Source organism: Odontesthes bonariensis, chromosome 13, assembly GCF_027942865.1.
Source record: "Odontesthes bonariensis isolate fOdoBon6 chromosome 13, fOdoBon6.hap1, whole genome shotgun sequence".
Taxonomy (NCBI): domain Eukaryota; kingdom Metazoa; phylum Chordata; class Actinopteri; order Atheriniformes; family Atherinopsidae; genus Odontesthes; species Odontesthes bonariensis.
This window is the reverse complement of record NC_134518.1, coordinates 29,150,458-29,169,588: the sequence shown is the minus strand read 5'-3', so window position 1 is coordinate 29,169,588 and position 19,131 is coordinate 29,150,458. Positions and strand designations below refer to the sequence as shown.

The 19,131-nt window shown below is 38.6% G+C and overlaps 1 protein-coding gene across 6 annotated transcripts in view; it reads left to right on the top strand.

Annotated features, from left to right (window-relative positions):
- The window catches only part of LOC142397988 (teneurin-3), a 142,365-nt gene that overhangs the window by 47,524 nt on the left and 75,710 nt on the right, over positions 1-19,131 (top strand). For all 6 annotated transcript variants that reach the window (XM_075481871.1, XM_075481868.1, XM_075481867.1 and 3 more), the window contains exons 4-5: positions 10,193-10,418; positions 18,643-18,881. In XM_075481871.1, the coding sequence (XP_075337986.1) occupies positions 10,193-10,418; positions 18,643-18,881 (465 nt within the window). The remainder of the gene's footprint in view (positions 1-10,192; positions 10,419-18,642; positions 18,882-19,131) is intronic.

Genomic DNA, 19,131 nt, shown 5'->3' with positions numbered 1-19,131 from the left:
TTGAAGACCAGTTTTACTAATGAATTGTGATGCGTGGGCACTCAAGAGATATCGCCTACAACTGTAGTTGTACAAACGCACAGTCATCTTGATTAAAGTGGATTGGTTGTCAAATCAGAACAGTGTCTTTATTTTAATGCAGTACCAGAATTCAGTGGAAAAGTCACAATATTGGACAGCTCGACTGCTTATAAGTTTAGTCGCCGTGTCTAAAAGAAATTCTGTATTTTCCATGTTAATGCTCACAGAGTGTTAGTCAGATCCTGGTTTCCTCAGGTGGCTGAATAGTAGCTGTAGAGTCAGCAAAGCTGTAACGCATTAGCCAGAAAGCACTGCGTTGCTACCTCATGCATGATCAGTCTTCAAGACTCCAGCAGTGACCTCAGCATACAGCCGTGGGCCATATCATGTTGCTGATTGAGCATGCACCAAGCCTCAGAGGGTACACAGGTTACATCTTCTTCTCGCCGAGAGGAGCAGAGGGTGTTCTGACGGAAAATTCCAAAACATCACTTGTGCTGGAAGGTTTTTCTCAGTGGGCTTTAAGAGTGTGTTTGAGTACTCCAATCTATAGACTGTAGATCCCAACGAGTTTGCACACATAAAGTACATCACTCATGCCCGTTTGGGATATTGACATCTCCAGCACAGCCATCCTCACCACTCTGATGCACAAGTTGGTGAGCAATATCAGAGTAAACCAATGATTTGTCCCATCATTATTCCTGTCCTGTGCTCTGCTCTGTGGCCAAGAGTAATGCAACAGTGGGATATCAATTCACAGCCTTGGCCTCAGGAAAGCTCTTTGGAAAGCAGAGGGATTTTCAGCCTATGTGCTATAGCTCTATCGCTGGAGTCACTGCAAGGAATGTTTGCTTAAAGAATTGTGGGGACGCTGGAAGAAGTCTGTTACCATGAGTAATCTATGCAGCTTTTTTTTTTCATTGAAGATCATTAGATGAAGAGACTTGCATACCACTACATTAATAACTGGCTCAAATAAAGCATACTTTACAAGGTAGAACTACATTTTTATTGTGTAGTATTCCCTCCTTTCAGTTTTTTTAATGTGAGGAAACACTGCTTTTTTATTTGCGTATGATCACATATTTATAGGTTTTGGTCCTGCTGTTGAGACAAAACAACCTATCTGAATATTGCACCATATATAAGATCAGGTGGATACATATTTCTTTCCATGTGATAGAAAATGCAATACACATTTAGTTGAGGAAATGAATCATTAATGAACATGGTAATTGGTTTCAGCTATATGAGATTATATCATATACCCAAGATTAGAATAATAATTTTGCTGGTAGATTTGAATATTTTTTATCAAACTAAATGATACAGTTTGCTTTATTCCAAATTAAACATATCCACATTAATGTGTTGGGTAAACTTAAATTTGATGCCACAGGTGCATTATTTCACTCTCCTTTAGAAGGAGAGTTTTAATAAAATATGAACTTGCCAGTATGTATTACTTAAGTGATAAATAACTGCTTGGAGTTTTATCTCAGAATAAAGACATCACTGTTTGGAGAGTATTATGCTCCATACTCCGATTTGTTTATTCATTGCATTGAGAAAGATACACATGGTGTAAATCTCCTTTTGTTATAATTTGCTCACAATGGAGGTGAAAATTAGTCCTCTCTGCAAGTGGAGTGCATCCAGTTGAGAACAATATGCCAACAATTAATCAGGAAAAGATAGGCTCCCCCATTTTAAGATGGATAGTGCTTTCTTTGTCTGGTTTCCCCACAAACTGAGCGATTTGCACAGGAAATGCAATTACAGCAACCACTGGAAAACACTGTACCACTACAGCCATAAGTGGTTTGTTTTTTTCCTGAAACCATTTTCTCAAGTGATTGGGGAAGCAAGCTCTAAATGAATGGGGAGGCACATGAATAGTTCTCAGAATACACGTTACATATCTGTGACCCCTGAGATGATGTAGACAACACTTTTTGTGTGATTACTGATGCAGATCTGTACTGCTGTGTAGTCAGAGAAGTGACTCACATTTCAGCAGAATGGGTTGATGTTGTTTTGTTGTTGTTCTTGACCCTCTGAGACACAGTGCAGTTGAAAATAAATTGCCAAGCTTCTGAATGTTTAAAAGCTTCTCTGCGGTGGCTAGGACCACCCTTACTGAGGTTTCATGTTGGCCCCATCATCCAGTCACCATTACAGCTACTGGCTCTTACTGCAGTTTACGTCACCACAGTTATTTAGATAGCTCGTGAATGACTGCCTTCAAGGCCAATTCAGTTCAAACATGCAGACGATTCACAACAAAATGTCGAGCATGCTCGACATTGGTATGATAGCATGTCTCTCTAGCGTCTCCCTGGTTCCTTGTTGTCTGATGCATTGCAGCTTAGTCTCATCTTAAGCTTGCTTGGAGATCAGAGAGGATGATGCGGTATATTGATTTTCATTGTGATAGGAAGTGGTGAGTTGCTGCTGATATGGTTATTGAAACAGCACATCAAAATATGTAAACAAACTACCATGCTGAGAATTTATTGCCTACATGACTCACGTAATAGAGACTCCAAGGTGGGATTGCAAATGTATCTCATGTGAGACGGGAGCAGTAGGTTCATCAGTTTCTTAATGTACAGAGAAATAGCAATGATGCTAATGTAGTATGCTCGGAATGCTGCTCTAATCTGTATTCTATATCAACAAGTCAGATAACTGAATGATGTCAAAATAGTTCCTTGTAGTAAATAACCTACAGTGAGTTGCCACCAAGGAAGCTTACCACGCTTCTGATATTAACAATGTCCCTCTGCAGCGTTCACATAGAAATAATTTAGTTTCATTGCTAAACTTTATAATTGACAACATCAACCGTCTCTGTTGACGACTCACTGATTTATGAGTTATCATTAAATGATGCTTTTGTGTATAATTTGGTTCTGATGTTATGTTGCCACCAAAATTTTAAATTGGAGTCATGATCAATCTGTCATTAGCAGTTGCATCAGTCTCTTAATGGAGAGTAAAATGGCACAAGACCTTTTGCAGTACTCATACAATGAATATGAAAAGACTTTCATCGAGCTTGCCAAGCTTTAGTGAGTGTAAAACGGCTTTTAATTGTGCTCTGACTCCATGTTGGAACATTATGTGCAGTGTTCAAGGCTTGTCAATCCTATCATCAAAAAAAGATATTTTCAAAGAAGTGAACATCATAAAGACCTAATTATTCTAAACATCCCAGTTCTAATATCATCCTCCAATACCACCTGCAGTTGGTTAAAAAAAGACTCTCGACTGGAACATGTCAATGTGAACATATTTCTACCACTTTGTCATCATTATATTAGCTGCCAATACTTATTACATGTCAGTGGTTGAATGTTTGAGCACCAGCTTATCTGTCTGACCCTGTTGCTGCCTTGCGCTCCAGGTTGCACTCATAAGTAACTGAGTCAGCCGTGTTTAGATGTTCTGAGATCGAAAGTTGTTCTGACTTTCTCAAATGAGCCACTTTCTCTGTTTGTGGTCATTGTTACTTCCTAAAAGTCAGTGTAATTTTAAGTGTTTTGTTTTAACAACTTTATTCATTTTCTATTTATTGATATGGCCAAATCAGTTTTTATTATTTGTATTTCTTTTGCTTTTTACACATTTAAGAATTGGAACTGGTGTAATGTTTTACTGTATCTTTTATAATCTTTTACACTTTGTTTTATTTGTAGCACTTTGTTAGTTAGCTGTTTTAAATCTATTAATATATGTATTAATATATATATATATATATATATATATATATATATATATATATATATATATATATATATATATATGTCCCATCCAGGGTGTACCCTGCTTTTTGCCTAATGACAGCTGTGATAGGCTCCGGGTGAATTGGGTATGGAAAATTAATTAATTAATTAATTAAAAAAAAAAAATCCAATTTCTGCAATATTGTGCACATGTACCTACGCCTATTTAAAGGATTATGGTTTACTGAAACGGTTCCATACATTCGTTTGTTTAGGATCACTTTGTTTTGCTTACCTCTAACCTTGACAGTAAATCTGCATCTCACTGCTCCTGGAAGAGATTGTTTAAGCAACACCAAACCCTTATCTAACAAAGATATCATTACAAAACCACTTTATCCAGATTCAAACATATATATTTATTCACATACTGTTTACACCAACACAGTATACTCTTAAAAAAAAAGGGCTAAAAAGACGCAGTTAAACTTTATATTTCAGGGATGAATGTATCATTCATCAATTTTTGAAGCCCAACCATGTGTTTATGTTCAATTTCATGGGCTAAGCTACTGGACTACACTGGACTACACCTAATTTCTACAGTTTCTCCTTCCTACCAGCCATCATCATTTCATACTGTAGCGTAATGAGTGTCCATCTGTGGTGGCCGTAGGTTTGTGGGTAGGTGCTGGTTGAGTGTGCACAGAGCAGTGTTGCAGCACGGAAGACTGAACTGTAAAATGAGACAGTGGATTTGGCCCTTGTTTGACAGGCACTACACCTCTTGTGAACAAAAATTTAAGAAAGACCCAGTGATGCATCCAATGTCAGTGTTTACCTGTAGAAACTGAGGTGCTGCCACCAAAATTAGAACCTGTAACATTTTATCAAAGCGTGAACATGATCTCTCTAGATAAACAAGGAATCCAAAGCAGTCCACACATGAATAAATAGAAGTAAGTGTTTTGTCAGCAGGCTAATTGTCAAAGCAGCTTTTGAGAAGGAGTGTAATTGCCATGTAATCTGAGAGCTGACAGAAAGAACTGCTAAGCAGTCATCATCTGTATGGTGATCTGCCATCTGTAGCAATATCTGGGGTGGGGGGTTGGGGGTGGGGTGGACAAACGGCAATATGAAGCAGCTTATATTTGCAGTGCATCCTGAATGGGCTCTGCTTTACAGATATATTTACAAAGCATTCATTTTCAATTAGTGGCACTCAAGAATTTAGATCAATAGTGCCTTTATGGCTGCTTAGGACGACATGATGAATGGGCAAATGAAACGTCTTTTTATGTAATGCAATGATTACGTAATTCTTGAAATATTGGTTCCATTCTGGTTTCTCTGCTTGGAAATAGGTTAAAAGAAATGTCTGTCTTTGATCAGATAGAAAGTCAGAAAAAGTGTGGGCAGGGCTGTGAGAGCAGTAAGGATTCTTCTCTGGCAGGAAATATGATGGAATTCACACAGCATCTTCTTTTTCTTTTCTTTCCCCCCCCCCCCCCCAAGTCCCTGAAAATTGCAAACTATCTTTGCAGAATAAATCCCCCAAACTCACCTAGGGCAAGGTTGTTCTAATGGTCCCCTATTCCACTGGGTGCAGCACCACCTCCACCTTCTAGGCTTTGCAGTGAGACGCTGCTGTCTCTTTCAACTAAATAACACTGCTACCACCTCCAACAAGTCTGTGCTGAGGTAAAAACTAAATCTAGTGATTGCTGAGAATAAATTTAATAATTCGACATATATGAACATCTGGTCCTACCTGGTCCAAATGTCAAGTTTTATTATGGCATTTATTCACTATTGACTCAGTATATAATACAAGAGGGATTTTAACAGTCTCTGTTAGCAATTCTAAGCATTCTTCTGCAAAGTATAAGTAAAAAAGTAAATATTTTAAGTTCTAATTGAAAAGCTGCGGCTTCTCTAAGTTCTGTGATCTGTTGTGATTGAATTCTTGTGATGCACACATACAGCAATTTTCCTATTGGTGAAGGGCAAGCTAGTCAAAGCAAATGCCCTTTCGATTCCATTAGCAGTTGCATCAGTCTCTTAATGGAGAGTAAAATGGCACAAGACCTTTTGCAGTACTTACACAATGAATATGAAAAGACTTTCATCGAGCTTGCCAAGCTTTAGTGAGTGTAAAACGGCTTTTAATTGTGCTCTGACTCCATGTTGGAACATTATGTGCAGTGTTCAAGGCTTGTCAATCCTATCATCAAAAAAAGATATTTTCAAAGGAGTGAACATCATAAAGACCTGATTATTCTAAACATCCCAGTTCTGGGAATGGCACCAAGATATTTCGGAAATATTCGAGAGGTAACCTTGCAGACAGTGATAGATTCTTACGCATTTATCTAAAATGGACAAAACCCTAAATCATTATAGGTTATCAGAAATACGTGCTTTCTAATAAAACTGTATTATTTTAGGTTTCCTAATGATAAACTGTTTCTGGTTAACTAATGTAATCAAGTGCAATTTTTTTTGGTATACATCATCCTAAATCAAACCATTGAAATAGATTAAAACAACGATGATATGTAGATGGTGCTTATGTAAAAAGGCAGAGGCTTCATAAGGCTACATTTAATAGGTTGTGCAAGCATCATTAAGATGGGAATGAGTCTGTCATTTCAGCGTCGGCATGCAATATTAATCACTGAGGTCGTTTTAAAGCTTGTTGCTGATGGAGATGATGACAAGCTGATGTTGAGGAATTATGCAAAGGAGACGTTCGTCTTGATCTGATTTCATAGCAAAGCCCCATAAACACACAGCTGTTTCATCTGCTATCGTAGTCATTGAGTTTGCACATTAAAGGCCAGCTTAATTTTCTCTGTCTTGATGAAAGGAAATGCCTGGCTTTCTTCAAGACTTGTATTTTTCTTCTTTCTTTTTGCATATCATTTAAAACCACAGTCAAACATCCTGTTTGCTTGCCAGTTGAAATTGTAAATCAAAAGCCCATATTTTATGACGATTTACCCAGTGGTCTCTCAGACCTCCAGAAGTACACAGAGAATGAGCACGGCTGGTGCTATATTTTGCCCTTTGAGTTACCTGGACTCATATTGAGGTTCTCACTTATAGGTTTTCATCATAGGTAGAGCCTGTCCTCAGTGTAAAACTGTTTGTCAGAAATTGGATTCAAACTTACACCTTAAATTGGAGGCCAGAAACCATGGCGCCTCCCATCAGTCAGACACACTGACACTCACCGCGTGCAGGGAAATTGAGTCCATAAAGGAAATACATGGTGTTGTGACCCATACTTTCAAAAAATAACCACCGTACACTCAAACCTTTAAAAAGAATATATATATATTTAACAGATGAAGAGTGGAAGTGTATACTGTAAAAATGTTATTAGAATGTTTACTGTGGCTTTAAATCTTAACATCTGAAGTGTCTTTGGAGAAAGCTTTCAACATTTGGTCTGGACTCCACAGAGATTAGGTGGATGATATAACCCTTTATTGAGATATATGTTTGCATAATTAATCACTCAAAGTCTTCCAGAAGTCATATATCACATCGGAATTCTTAATAGGGCTGAACTTAGTGTTCAGTTGTATCTCAAAGGCTGAAGTGCTGATTGACAAAGCTTTAGGAAGTTGCATGCATGGATGTCTGTAAGCTAAAAGGCAACAAAGACAACATCTTTTTTATCGGCTCTTAAAGCTGTTGCTACTCCTTTAATATGATGTGGGAAATTCAGTCTGCCTCAGTTGTTTGTATTGGGGTAGATAAGTCAATATACATCTTTTTTTTTTTTTGCAAATGTCAGGCAGTGGTTTTTTTCAGGCTGGATATTTCTAGGTTACAGGCACATAAATGAAGAGTGTCAGAGCAGCCCTGTTACAATCTTTGCATACAGTAGGTGTTATTCCTTCATGGGAGTTAATGCTTCCATATTTCATTGTGGGAATACAGACTTAAATTTAGTGCGTGCCAAATCCCACTCTTCAGAATGTTTTGGTTTGTTGTGCTGTGCTCTCGCCCACAAATCTGTTCATTTCGTGTTACGCTTCAGGCGCACCTTTTAACATCTCAATTGCGTTGTGCTTTCAGATGATGCTAAAAACGATCGCGCTATTCCCATCAACCATAACACACCTGCACTGCATACTGGATATTTTTGTAGGTTTGAAGGTAGCCTGTGCTGCATTTTGAAGCTCTCGGGGTAGCAGTAAACTGAACAAGGACAGTCAAGATCCTGAGATCAATATGTAGACATAAAGATAAATGGATACAGATTTGTTCAATAGCTGTCATGTATCTTTATTTGTAATGTATAATGGAAAATAAGTTTTCAGGTACTGGCCATCTGCTGGGAGTGAAACGAAAGGGAAGATAGAACTATACAATTTTTTTTGTATTTTATGGAAAAAAAGGGGGAGTTAATTGTATTTTAAGAGCTTTTCATTTACCTCTAACAATAATCCTCTCTGGCTGTCAAACATATACCTGCCTTAATGTTCGATAATCTTCTGCATTTCTTAACCAATTGGATCCTTTCTGCTGCATTTCCTTGCGCTATCTACTGGCATCACACTGTTACATTAGTGCAGGCTGATTATATGAAAATGTTACAGCTCGAAAGTGAAGTGGAGCCCGTGGGTGATGCAGGCTCGAACAGTGAAAGAAGGCCCAGAGGTGAAGTAAAACCAGCCAACACTGGTAGATAACCTGGCTTTCTATCAGCTTACTAAGCACTTTTCTAATAGGGCTCAGAGTCTCGCCCAGGAGATGAGTGGATGTCTTGTATTCGTTATCACTAAGTCATGGCACTCTTACATTTTTCAAATGCCAGTGCTGCAACTGATGTTTGGTAATTCATGCTTAATTTAAAAATCAGAACCGGCTTTGAACATGATGGCATGGGGTGATGAGGGGATCATGTTTGATTGGGTTTGATAAAACTCTAATCACAGTCCACAAAAAAGAGAAAAAAACAACCTTCATCTGCTTCTGATGATTTTGCTTTCATGGACTTCATGACCGCATGCTGTTGCTGTGTAATTGCAGTCAGGAAGTAATTAATCCTAGATTGGCCTTCTGCACCAGCTTTGTGGATTCTTATTATTCCTTATTCTGTCTATTTGCTATCTACCTACCTGTCCATCTGTCTGGCTGAAGATGAAACGGATCTTCTACAGTTTATTATAAAAACATGTTTATGCATCTGTACTCCAAAGGTCAGTGTCATTGTAAATAAATAAATAGAGACCAGCTTTATTCTTAATAATCAATTTTATGACAGCATTCCTTTTAAGTATATTTTTGATGTATTCCTATATTGAACACGATAGGGAAGTCTTCAGTTGTACTAATAGGCTGCATGTACAGTAGCCTGAAGGTTTTTACCTCAAAGCAGTGGAAATGATTGCCTTGCTCTGAATGGCATTCCTGTTTCCTCTTAGCTGTGTGGAACCAAACGGCTCATTTGCCTGCATTGAACGGCTCGTTTTATGCATAGAAGGGCACGCTGAAAAGTGGAAACACACACACAAGGACACAAACTTCATGGTCATTAATATACCCTATTCAAAACATTGGCTGGTGTCCTTTCAGTGAGTTGTTCTGTGCAGCCAGTCGCATAAAGCGGATTTTGATCTTTGTATACATGCATGAGAAAGCAAAGGTTAAATCATGCACTGACCTCCAGTCAGTATATATGCTTGAAATCTAAATTCCTTAAGGCTCTTAAAAAAATTCATGCTGTCAATGCAAAAACAACAGAAGCTCCTGACAGACACAGCTCCTAGGTTTCTCAATATTCTCGAAGCCTTTGTAAGGCGAGAAAGATGATACCCATTTGGGGCTCATTGGAGCAAATCAGAATTGTCAGCACTGTGGGTTTTTACCTTTTAAACAGGGAAGATGGATAGATAATCACCACATGCCATTCTGGGGGCCAATTACACAGCTTTGTGTGAAATTGGAAAACCTGTTCTCTCAGAGCTCTAATGGATGTTCTGGTCATTAGTTATTTGAGAGTCTTCTCTGGCTGTAATCAAACGTGAAACATTGTGTTAAGCGCCCATAAAAGAACATCTGCCTCTTTAAGTGACCTTCTGTTTAAGAGAACCCAACTGTCAGCCGTTTGGCGTTTTGTGACAATTATTATGTGCATCGCCATAAAAGCGGCTCTTCTTTCCGTTTTTTCGCAGTGGTTGCATCTCATTTTTATGTCTTGCTCTTGGTTGTATTTACTTTTCTAGGCCTGTTAAGTGGCTGTATGCTGTCATATCTTGCATATAAGGCAGTTGCGTCTTACCCATCTGCTGTTTCTTCACAGTTTCTCACCCCGGGTGGAATTTAGTCAGCAAAACAAAGAACAGTTTTTTCGGTTTATATTTTGCCAACACTAGGGATACTTAAACTAATATTCTGATGTGTGTCTTCTTGTTCACCCCCAGGTGACCATCTGTCTAGTCAACAGGCCCCACCTCCTCTCCCGCCAGCCCCGCCTCCACACAAGCAGCACCCGTCCATCACCTCACTGAGCCGCAGCTCGCTGGCCAATCAAAGGAGCCCGAGTCCACCACCCACAGGCGGCCTGGCGGCCGACTTGCAGAGTACGGCGGAATGCGTCCAGCTGCAGGACAGCTGGGTCCTGGGCAGCAATGTGGCCCTGGAGAGCAGGTGAGTCAGCCACAGTGACCTACAACAGAACTAGAAAATCCAGGTCAAAATGTCATATTCACTGAATCAGAAAGCAGAACGATATAAATAAATTAGCAAGTTATAGTTTAAAGTGTTTATTTAAGTTAAACGTTCAAGACTTATTCTATGGAATTTTAGATTTTTGCAAGTAAAAACATTTAGAGGAGAATGTGCGTATAATTAAGTTTTACTAGATTTGTATGCTTTAAATCTGTCACATCAATCCTCTGGTATGTTTTGTGTGTTATAGAGACATCAGATAATCGCTCATTTTCTTAAAACACACTGACTCGCAGGGTAGTTTCTGGTCTCATAGGTAATTTACCGTTGCATACTAAAGTCTTTGACCAACTTTGGGTGTGCTTGGCACTGGGAATTAAAAAGATGAGAATCAAAATGATAACAAATAATTAGATGCTTCCACTAATTCTCTGCAGATGATTTTATTAATTATTTAGTGTCAATCAAATATATATATACCCAAATATGAGAGAGTAATGAAATAATAATTTTCTTGGGGATTTAAAGTATTCATGGATGGCTTATTTTCAGGCCAGTTTTAACCTCTTTTCATCCATCAGGTCACTAGTGACCAAATTAACCTACTTCAGAGTAGGTGTAGTACCACTCATAAAGATATAAATATTTCAACTATTGTCAATGTGGACATGCTTCATATGATCAGTTAGATCTCCACCACTTAAACATTTAGCTCATTTTAGGAAAACAATAAGATCCTAAATTGAATTCATTTAGATTTACTGGCATGGTAAAACAACAAAATTAAAAAGAATCCAAAAGATCTTTCATAAAATTATTTTAAGGTGATGTCTTGTTTGGTATGCTTGTTTTAGAGATATTTTCACCCTTTCCCCAGCAGCTCGTGGTAGAAAGGCAAGCGCCACCTATTTCGAAGCCATTTGTTTTGAGTGTTTCTCAGCTATGGTAGAATACAGTTTTTGGTTGTCAACAAGTCCGTAATCCATGATTCTCTCCAATCATTTTCATTTTCTAAAAGTAGTATGCTGGTGCACTTTGTTGCACTTTGGAGACAAACAATTTCAATGGGAATAAATTCATCCTTATGAGCAGTTTAAAATACTGGCAGCATAATCAGCAGTTTAAAAAAAACTCACATGTGTGGGCAATATTTCATATGATGGCAAAAGGTTTCATAGCATTGAAATACCACAGTGTGTTTCATTGTCATAGCAAATAGAACCAAGTTCAAATAAGAAACTAGACAGCGGTACAATACTTTTCAAACCAAGTATCATTGATGTATTTTAGTATACAGTTCTTTTGGGAATGCCAAATATGCAACGGATATTTCCAGCAACTAGGCTAAGAAATACTGGGAAATATAATTAATAGATAAATAAATTTAAAAAAGAACAGCTATTCTTTCAAGCTGATGATTTTATTAGTGTTTTAGTGTCATTCCTCCAAACAGAAGGGGGTAATAAAATGATAATTCACTCTAGGATTTAAAATATTTAAGGATGGCTTTTTTTAAAGCCAATTTTAAGGACCACCCCTCATCAGGTTAAACTATTACACCGCAAATTGGGCATGACATAATGTGGTTCCAGCTGAGTTTGATTAATGGCCACAATGTTCCCTGATTTTCTTCTTTTTGTAATCACCTACTCTTAAAGGCTGATTACTAGACATAAGACTGGCCCATGGTGAGAAGGAGAGTTCATGATTAGAGTGGAGTGTGTGACTATCGGAGAGCTTGCCAGTTAGAATCAAAGAGGCTATAACTTAACAAGAAACTTGGTAAGCGGATTTTGTGTTATAACAAAATTTGCTGCGCAAGATACTGCTTAGTTGTACAGTCTGCCAAGTTTTGCCTCTGAAACATCAGTTACATCTAATCAGCAAGCTCAAAATATCTTGGCTATTAAAGTGTGGAACATTGCACTCTGACTCAGGAATGGCCTCGAAGAAGATGACTGTATTTTAGCCCAATATTTCCCTGGCACAATGTACCCACTCTGAGGCTTAGATGAATACAAACTTTGAATTTTTGTCAGTAGCAGCATGAAGCAACAACCTCTGGAGTGATCTGAATCAGCTGGGATAGGCAGTGACAATTTCACTTTCCCAGAGAGATGCAGTGATTGAATACTAACCGTGGAATGACCTTGAGCTGTCTTAGCTCTATCGACAAAACAATATGTACACACCTATCATCAGCCAAGGCATACATCACTATCACCACAGTGGACTCTAAATCAAGTGCTTGTCAGTGGGTGGGAACAGAGAGCTGCTGTGAACCAATGGGGCCAAAAAGGGAAGACCCAGTTCAGAACATAATTACAGATGTCAAGAAAACCACCGGGTTGGGAAGTGTAAACAGAAGCTCAAGAATGTATTCATTAGGCTGCCCTCAGGGGGTTTGGGGGCAGCGAGGTCCAGGCATAGCATATGTGTGATGGAGATAGCCCCAGGTACCGCAGGGATGTGAATCTCATTTGGGTCCTCAGCAGTGACATGGACTTTATTTCTCATGCAGCACAGCAGACCTGGTCATATGTGCAGACAGTAAATTATTCAGTACAAGGCATTTGATTAAAAAAGTCTCAAGAATAAATCACAATATTATGATCTTGTTTGATATATTTTCTGTGATATGATGACCCCTTTGAAAATAAAGCACTCATTTGACAGCTTTAACAGCTTTTACAGCAATTAGCTGTAATGAAATATGCATGTATAACGTCCCATAGAAGTGTTGGTCTTCAAAGCACGAGTGTGCTAATTTGCCTCTGTACCAACTAGCTTTCAGTTTTCTTTGAAATGAGTGAAGTGCTGCACTCTGTAACTGCTGATCATTGAATAAAGTCACTGATCCCACTGTGATAATTCTGTCAAAGCTGATTTGAAACTGAATTTGATTTAGGCTCTTTTACTCTTGCAGTTTATGAAGATAACATTACACACAAGAAGCATTTCCTTAACAGTTCTGAAAAAGTCAAATGAAATGAGCATGAACTTGTATTTCAGCTTGTGCTCGGCTATATTTTTGTACAGAACACGTAGATCAAATATAAACTTCAGATGCTTATTCGAAATGATTCTACTTGACTTTTTGTTCTGCTTCATGCTAAGACCACTCAGTCTAAGGGGCTGAATTAGTTGGCCACAGAACCGTGATTCTGCTTGCCAACTGTTGTTATTCTCAAGTGTTGAGAAGACATTCACATCTAAAAAGTGTGGGGTACTTTTAATAAACCCTGCAGGTTTTCCTTACTCATCTCTTGGCTTGACTGAAGCATTTATTTGATTTTTTTTGTGAGATTTTCAACTAGAAATATTCCCTTGAATTTCCTTTTATAATGAAATGCCATGTTTCTCTCTCAAGAGACCGATGCACATATGGAGTAATTATTTTTGAGCAGTACTTAAGCCTTTGTTTAAAATAGGTAATACCAATGGGAGGGAAACTTGTATTTTTGATCCCTGTATGGCATAAGCTGTAGCTTTATAGTGTATGTGCTCCAGTGAATAAAGTAAGGTAAGCATCTGCTCTCAAATATGAATGTCTTTTGGAGCCCACTATTTCTGCACATAGATTCAATGAGATTCAAATACAGGAGTCTTTTGAAGGTCTTCCTCGATACATGTTGCTTTTATAAATGTACTGTCAATCCTCATCGGATTCATGTGTCAAGGGAGTCTTTCAATGAAATGAAATTATGTCTCAGCTCTAAAATCATCATACACCTCAGTGTCCCACATACAGTTCATTTTCCTGATGGAAAATGTGCTAGAATTGTTCTCGAGGGTGAGAAAGAATGAGAGCGGTAATTCAAGTAGGATTTGGTCTGTGTGTGTCTGTGTGTGTGTGTGTGTGTGTGTGTGTGTATATGTGTGTATGTGTGTACAGGTTTGTGTGGCAATCACATGTAAATCATGAGTCAGTCGTGCTCCACATCTGAGTGGGGGGCGGGGATTGAACTTTTTTTATTCCGTGTGTACCAGCCACTATGTCATGATTGCAGCAGGACTGATTAGTCATGTGTGAGATATCAGCCAACTATCCCTGTGGAACAGAGAGGAGCTTTCAGTATTTGCTGGTTACCTGCCAAACTGGATGGCAATGTTGGCAAAGTAGTAATCCTCAAGATGTATTTTCTTTTTATTTTTCTCATGTGTTGCCCTTTTCATTTATTTTGCCAACATATTTAATGCCAAGGACACATTCCTGTATTTATTTTTTTTCAGAGTACTGCAATATTTTCCTTTTTATTTTAATGCTTAAACTGTTAATGCCGCTGGCATCGCACTGCACATCTTTTCCAGATGTGTCACACAGTAAGGAGTAATCTAAATAGTTACTCATAAAAATTCATTTAATATTACGGATTTAACCATCTTGCAGAGAGATACATTCACCCAAACTGTCTCAGAATTAAGCAACTGTGATTTTCACAGTTACAATCCTTAGACCATCATACAATATGTACAAAAGAGCTAAGCTTTTCTTCTGTCAAATATAATCATACTCGTTAAATATGATAAACCCCATGTGCAAACAATATGAGCACTCTGTTGGAGCGACTCAAGATGGCACCATGCTGATTTCCTTGGGCGGGATGACACTGAAATACATTCACAAGGTGCAATGCGAGCTGCACAAGAATAGCACCTGCTAGCAGACTCCCTGCCGACAGGGCAGGTGGTGCTCTGATGGGGAGATCACAACAGCAGCACAGCAAGTGTGAAAACAAGTCACTGCAATGTTGAACCACATCTGTGCTCATTTATTTTTATTTTTTTCCCCTTTTTGACCCTATTTAAAGTAGCCTGATTATTCCAGCTCTCACCTTGGAATGCTAAAGCTAACGCAGAATGGCGGCTAACAGGCAGATTACATATTCTGAGGCTGTCGGTTCTCATTGTTTCTCGTGTGCTCTTACAGCTGGAGCTTAGCCGTGGACACATCCACCCACTCACTGTTTAGTCTTTTGTCCTCTCTGAGCATGTTTTCAGATGTCATCATGATGACAAGCAATGTTGTGAGAGCAGAGAAGACCAGGCTGCTTTTGTGTTACAGGCTCCTCAATGGGACAGACAGGCGTGCACACCAACACGCTGCGATCTCACCGATACAAGGGCATTCATTTACTCACGATCCCTCTCGGTCTCACACTCTCTTGATTGTCTCCTCTCTGTCTCCCTCTCCTGCACTCACAACACACCATTGGCTGGATTAGCATAGTAATGTGCCTTGTTGCATCACACTGGCTGTAATCAATTACAGCCGGTCATCCAGTGTCTATAGCAGGAGACATTTACACCAGTCTACTGTTTGTTAATCATGTCCAACAGCATTTCATCTTTAGACTCTATCAGTCCGCTTTTTTAAAGAAAAAAATAGGGCAGAGGGGGTGTGTAACATGAAAACCATCAGCATCAGAATTACTCTAAATGTCAAGTGCATTAAATGTCCTTGATAAGAATTTGTCTCGGTGACGCTGACAACTTTCAGATTCCCTCGTACTTTATCAGACTGAGAAGATGGGTTATTAAAACTGGACATGTAGCAGATTTTTCCATTTTCAGCAACCAGCATCATGCATCGTATTTTGCTATGTATGCACACTCATTATTCAACGAGTAAAGGAAAACAAGCTCTATTTTTTGTTTAAATATTCAGGTGTTTGCTTATTTGTCCAATAATCGTCAGCTAAATGCCTACTCTGTTTTCAGTGTCTCATGTGCAATATGACAGTGCTGCACTACAAATGGGATTGTGGTGTTTGGAAGTTTGGGTACCTTTGACTTGAAGGCCATGGGAGCATAAAATATTCATAGCATGGCTTAAATAAGAGTCCACGTAGATTTCACTGCATTTGTTTACAGGCAATGCTGTTTCTAGATAATCTCCCCAACTTGCAATACATATTCACCTTCCTCAAATCGAATACGTAACTCTCCTGGCACACACATGGACGAGCACGTGCGTTCACATCCTTTTCTGTCTACCTCATCAGATTGCATCTACTTACTCTTAACTCCCCAGATAGCAGTGTCTATTTGCCTGCGCGTCTGACTACACGTCTGCCGCCTCCACCATTCGAGCAAGTTTTGACCTCAATTCATACCCAACTGTATATTACCGAGTCTGCTTCTGCAGCTGCAGTACGCATTGTTCCAGACTGAGGAATCTGATCTGTCCCAAGTTTCAGAGGCCTGATGCATTGTCATTCCAACAGTGAGGTACCGTAACCTTTAAATGGAATCCCTGTCTGATCATGATGGCACGTGTCAGTTGGGGCATCAAGGAGCTCGAGATCCAAATCTGACATTTGATCTTTTAGTCAAGAATTGATCAGAGAAGGTTTTACCTCAGAGACGTCTTCACGTGAGACACAGAGCCCCTGAAATATCAGCGGCAGCACAGAAATATGAGCATTGTTTTATGACAAACATTTTCTCTGTAACAGTCGGAAATATGTCATTTTTTTCACTCAACACAGGAGGCGCATTTTGTCTAAAGAGCAATATATCATAGTAAATTATTTTAATAGTTAAGATACAAGAATTTCGGTGCATTCACAGCATCCATGAAACATAGCGACTCTCAGTTAACGTCATGAAAAAAGTAAATCTCTTATTAGCAAGTTGTTTTTCATATGGACTTTCAATCTTTTTAACGGCTCAGCTTCAGGATTTTCCACTAAAGTTTGCCGTGCTCGTGCTTTTTATTACAGCATCACAGCCTTTACAAAATTACATGGAGACTTCATAGATGTTGCACAAATAATTGATGAGCAAACACTGGTTTATCATTTTGTTGGTGTATTTGACTTAGTGGTTACTGTGGAAACCTCTCCTTGAGGGATCCACTCAACACATTAAACACATCTTGTGAGGGTTGTGTGAAACTTTTAAAGAACAGAAAGTACAAGATGTGTATTTATATAAAAAAATATATATAGCACACTGGTGTATATATATATATATATATATATATATATATATATATATATATATATATATATATATATATATATATATATATATATACAAGTGTGCTTCAACTCTTTACTTATGTATTTTATTTCTAGACCACAGCGATTTGTTTATGTTTTTTCGCTGGTTGTTTGAAACACCTTGACCTCACCTTCCAGACAGTTTGAGTGGCACTTTTAAGCCACTTAACCCAAAATGTTCCAGTTGAATAGACATCACTGTTGTAGAGCTGGGCAGGCACCTTCAAGTGTAATGTTGTGTGCAAGGGTGCATGTGAAGTGTTCATGCGGAGCAACCTCTCCTGAATAATGAAATGACTAGAGTGTTTCTTTTCCATATACTTTGTCAATTTTTTTAAACCTTTAAACAAAGATAAAAACAGAAAAAAAGTTTATTGTATTGGCTTTTGCATTCTTAATCCCGATAGCACTCAAGCTTATGCCGTGCTACTAAACCCCACTCTGTGACGAATTTAAGCGTTTCATTTGAAGTTTCATTTAATTTGAGTAAAACTTTATGCATTTTGCCTTTGTTTTTAAATATAATTTATTTTCAGTAGAAATGGAACAGCACTGACATTTTACAGTTGAGGACTGGGATAACATGTGCAGTGCTTGGTCAATCTGTCCAATTTCCTCTGCTGTCCCCATTAGCCTGAAGGCATTTGGGTATTAATTTCTAAGTAGTGGCAAGAGTGGCAACTAGGCTTAATTCATTTACTTAAGAGCTTTTCACGTGGGGTTTAAAAGTTAATAAGACGATCACTCCGTAGTGCATTTGATTAAACCCTGTTAATTACCCCAGGTATAATGGGCTATTAGCAAAGGCCTGGTTGTAAAAGGGCAAGAATGAGATGATTGTTTTTTATGAGGTGCTTTTTGGTAACCTCTTTCAATGTCAGGATAATATGGGATATTAGATTGTAACAGAGTTTCTCCTGTCGTGTGACGCACTTGGGAGTTACAGTGGTGTTAGCTGTGTTTAACCTGGGTGATTATTTTGCGTTTTTTTCGTTTTTTTTTCTTCATTTCTTTTTGTCAATTTGAATTGGACTCATTTGAGCTACTCACTGCCACCAGTAAAAATGAGTCTACGGTACAGCTAAGTAGGCTATTGTAGCTGCTGCAAAGTGAGCTTTCTTAATTCATGATACATAATAGAATAATAATATAAAATAATCTGTTCTCCCTTTTTTTTCTGTTTTCTTCTTCTACAGGCACTTTCTATTTAAAACGGGCACAGGTACAACACCTTTCTTTGGCGCCGCAGCCCCTGGTTACACTATGGCAACGGGGACTGTTTACTCCACGCCTGCTCGCCCTTTGCCCAGAAACAGCCTGTCCAGGGGAGCTTTCAAGTTTAAGAAGTCACCCAAACATTGTTCCTGGAAATGCACGGCCCTGATCGCTGTTGGCATAGCAGTGGTACTGTCCATCATTCTCTGCTACTGCATAGGTAAGGCTCAGATTGGATTATAACAGCTTTAACATTTAGCAGATTATTAATTCTGGTTGCAAAGCAAACATCAGGATATTCTTCACTGATTATCTGCTCTCAAATAGCAAGCAGCTGTTAAAAGAACTATTAAAACAAAAGATTTTTAGCTTGGCCTGTATCCCTTCAATTCTATCAAGGTACTGTTCATGTCTCTCTGTCTGTCTCAGTCATGGACACATGCCTGTACCTTATTATCTCATTTTTACCA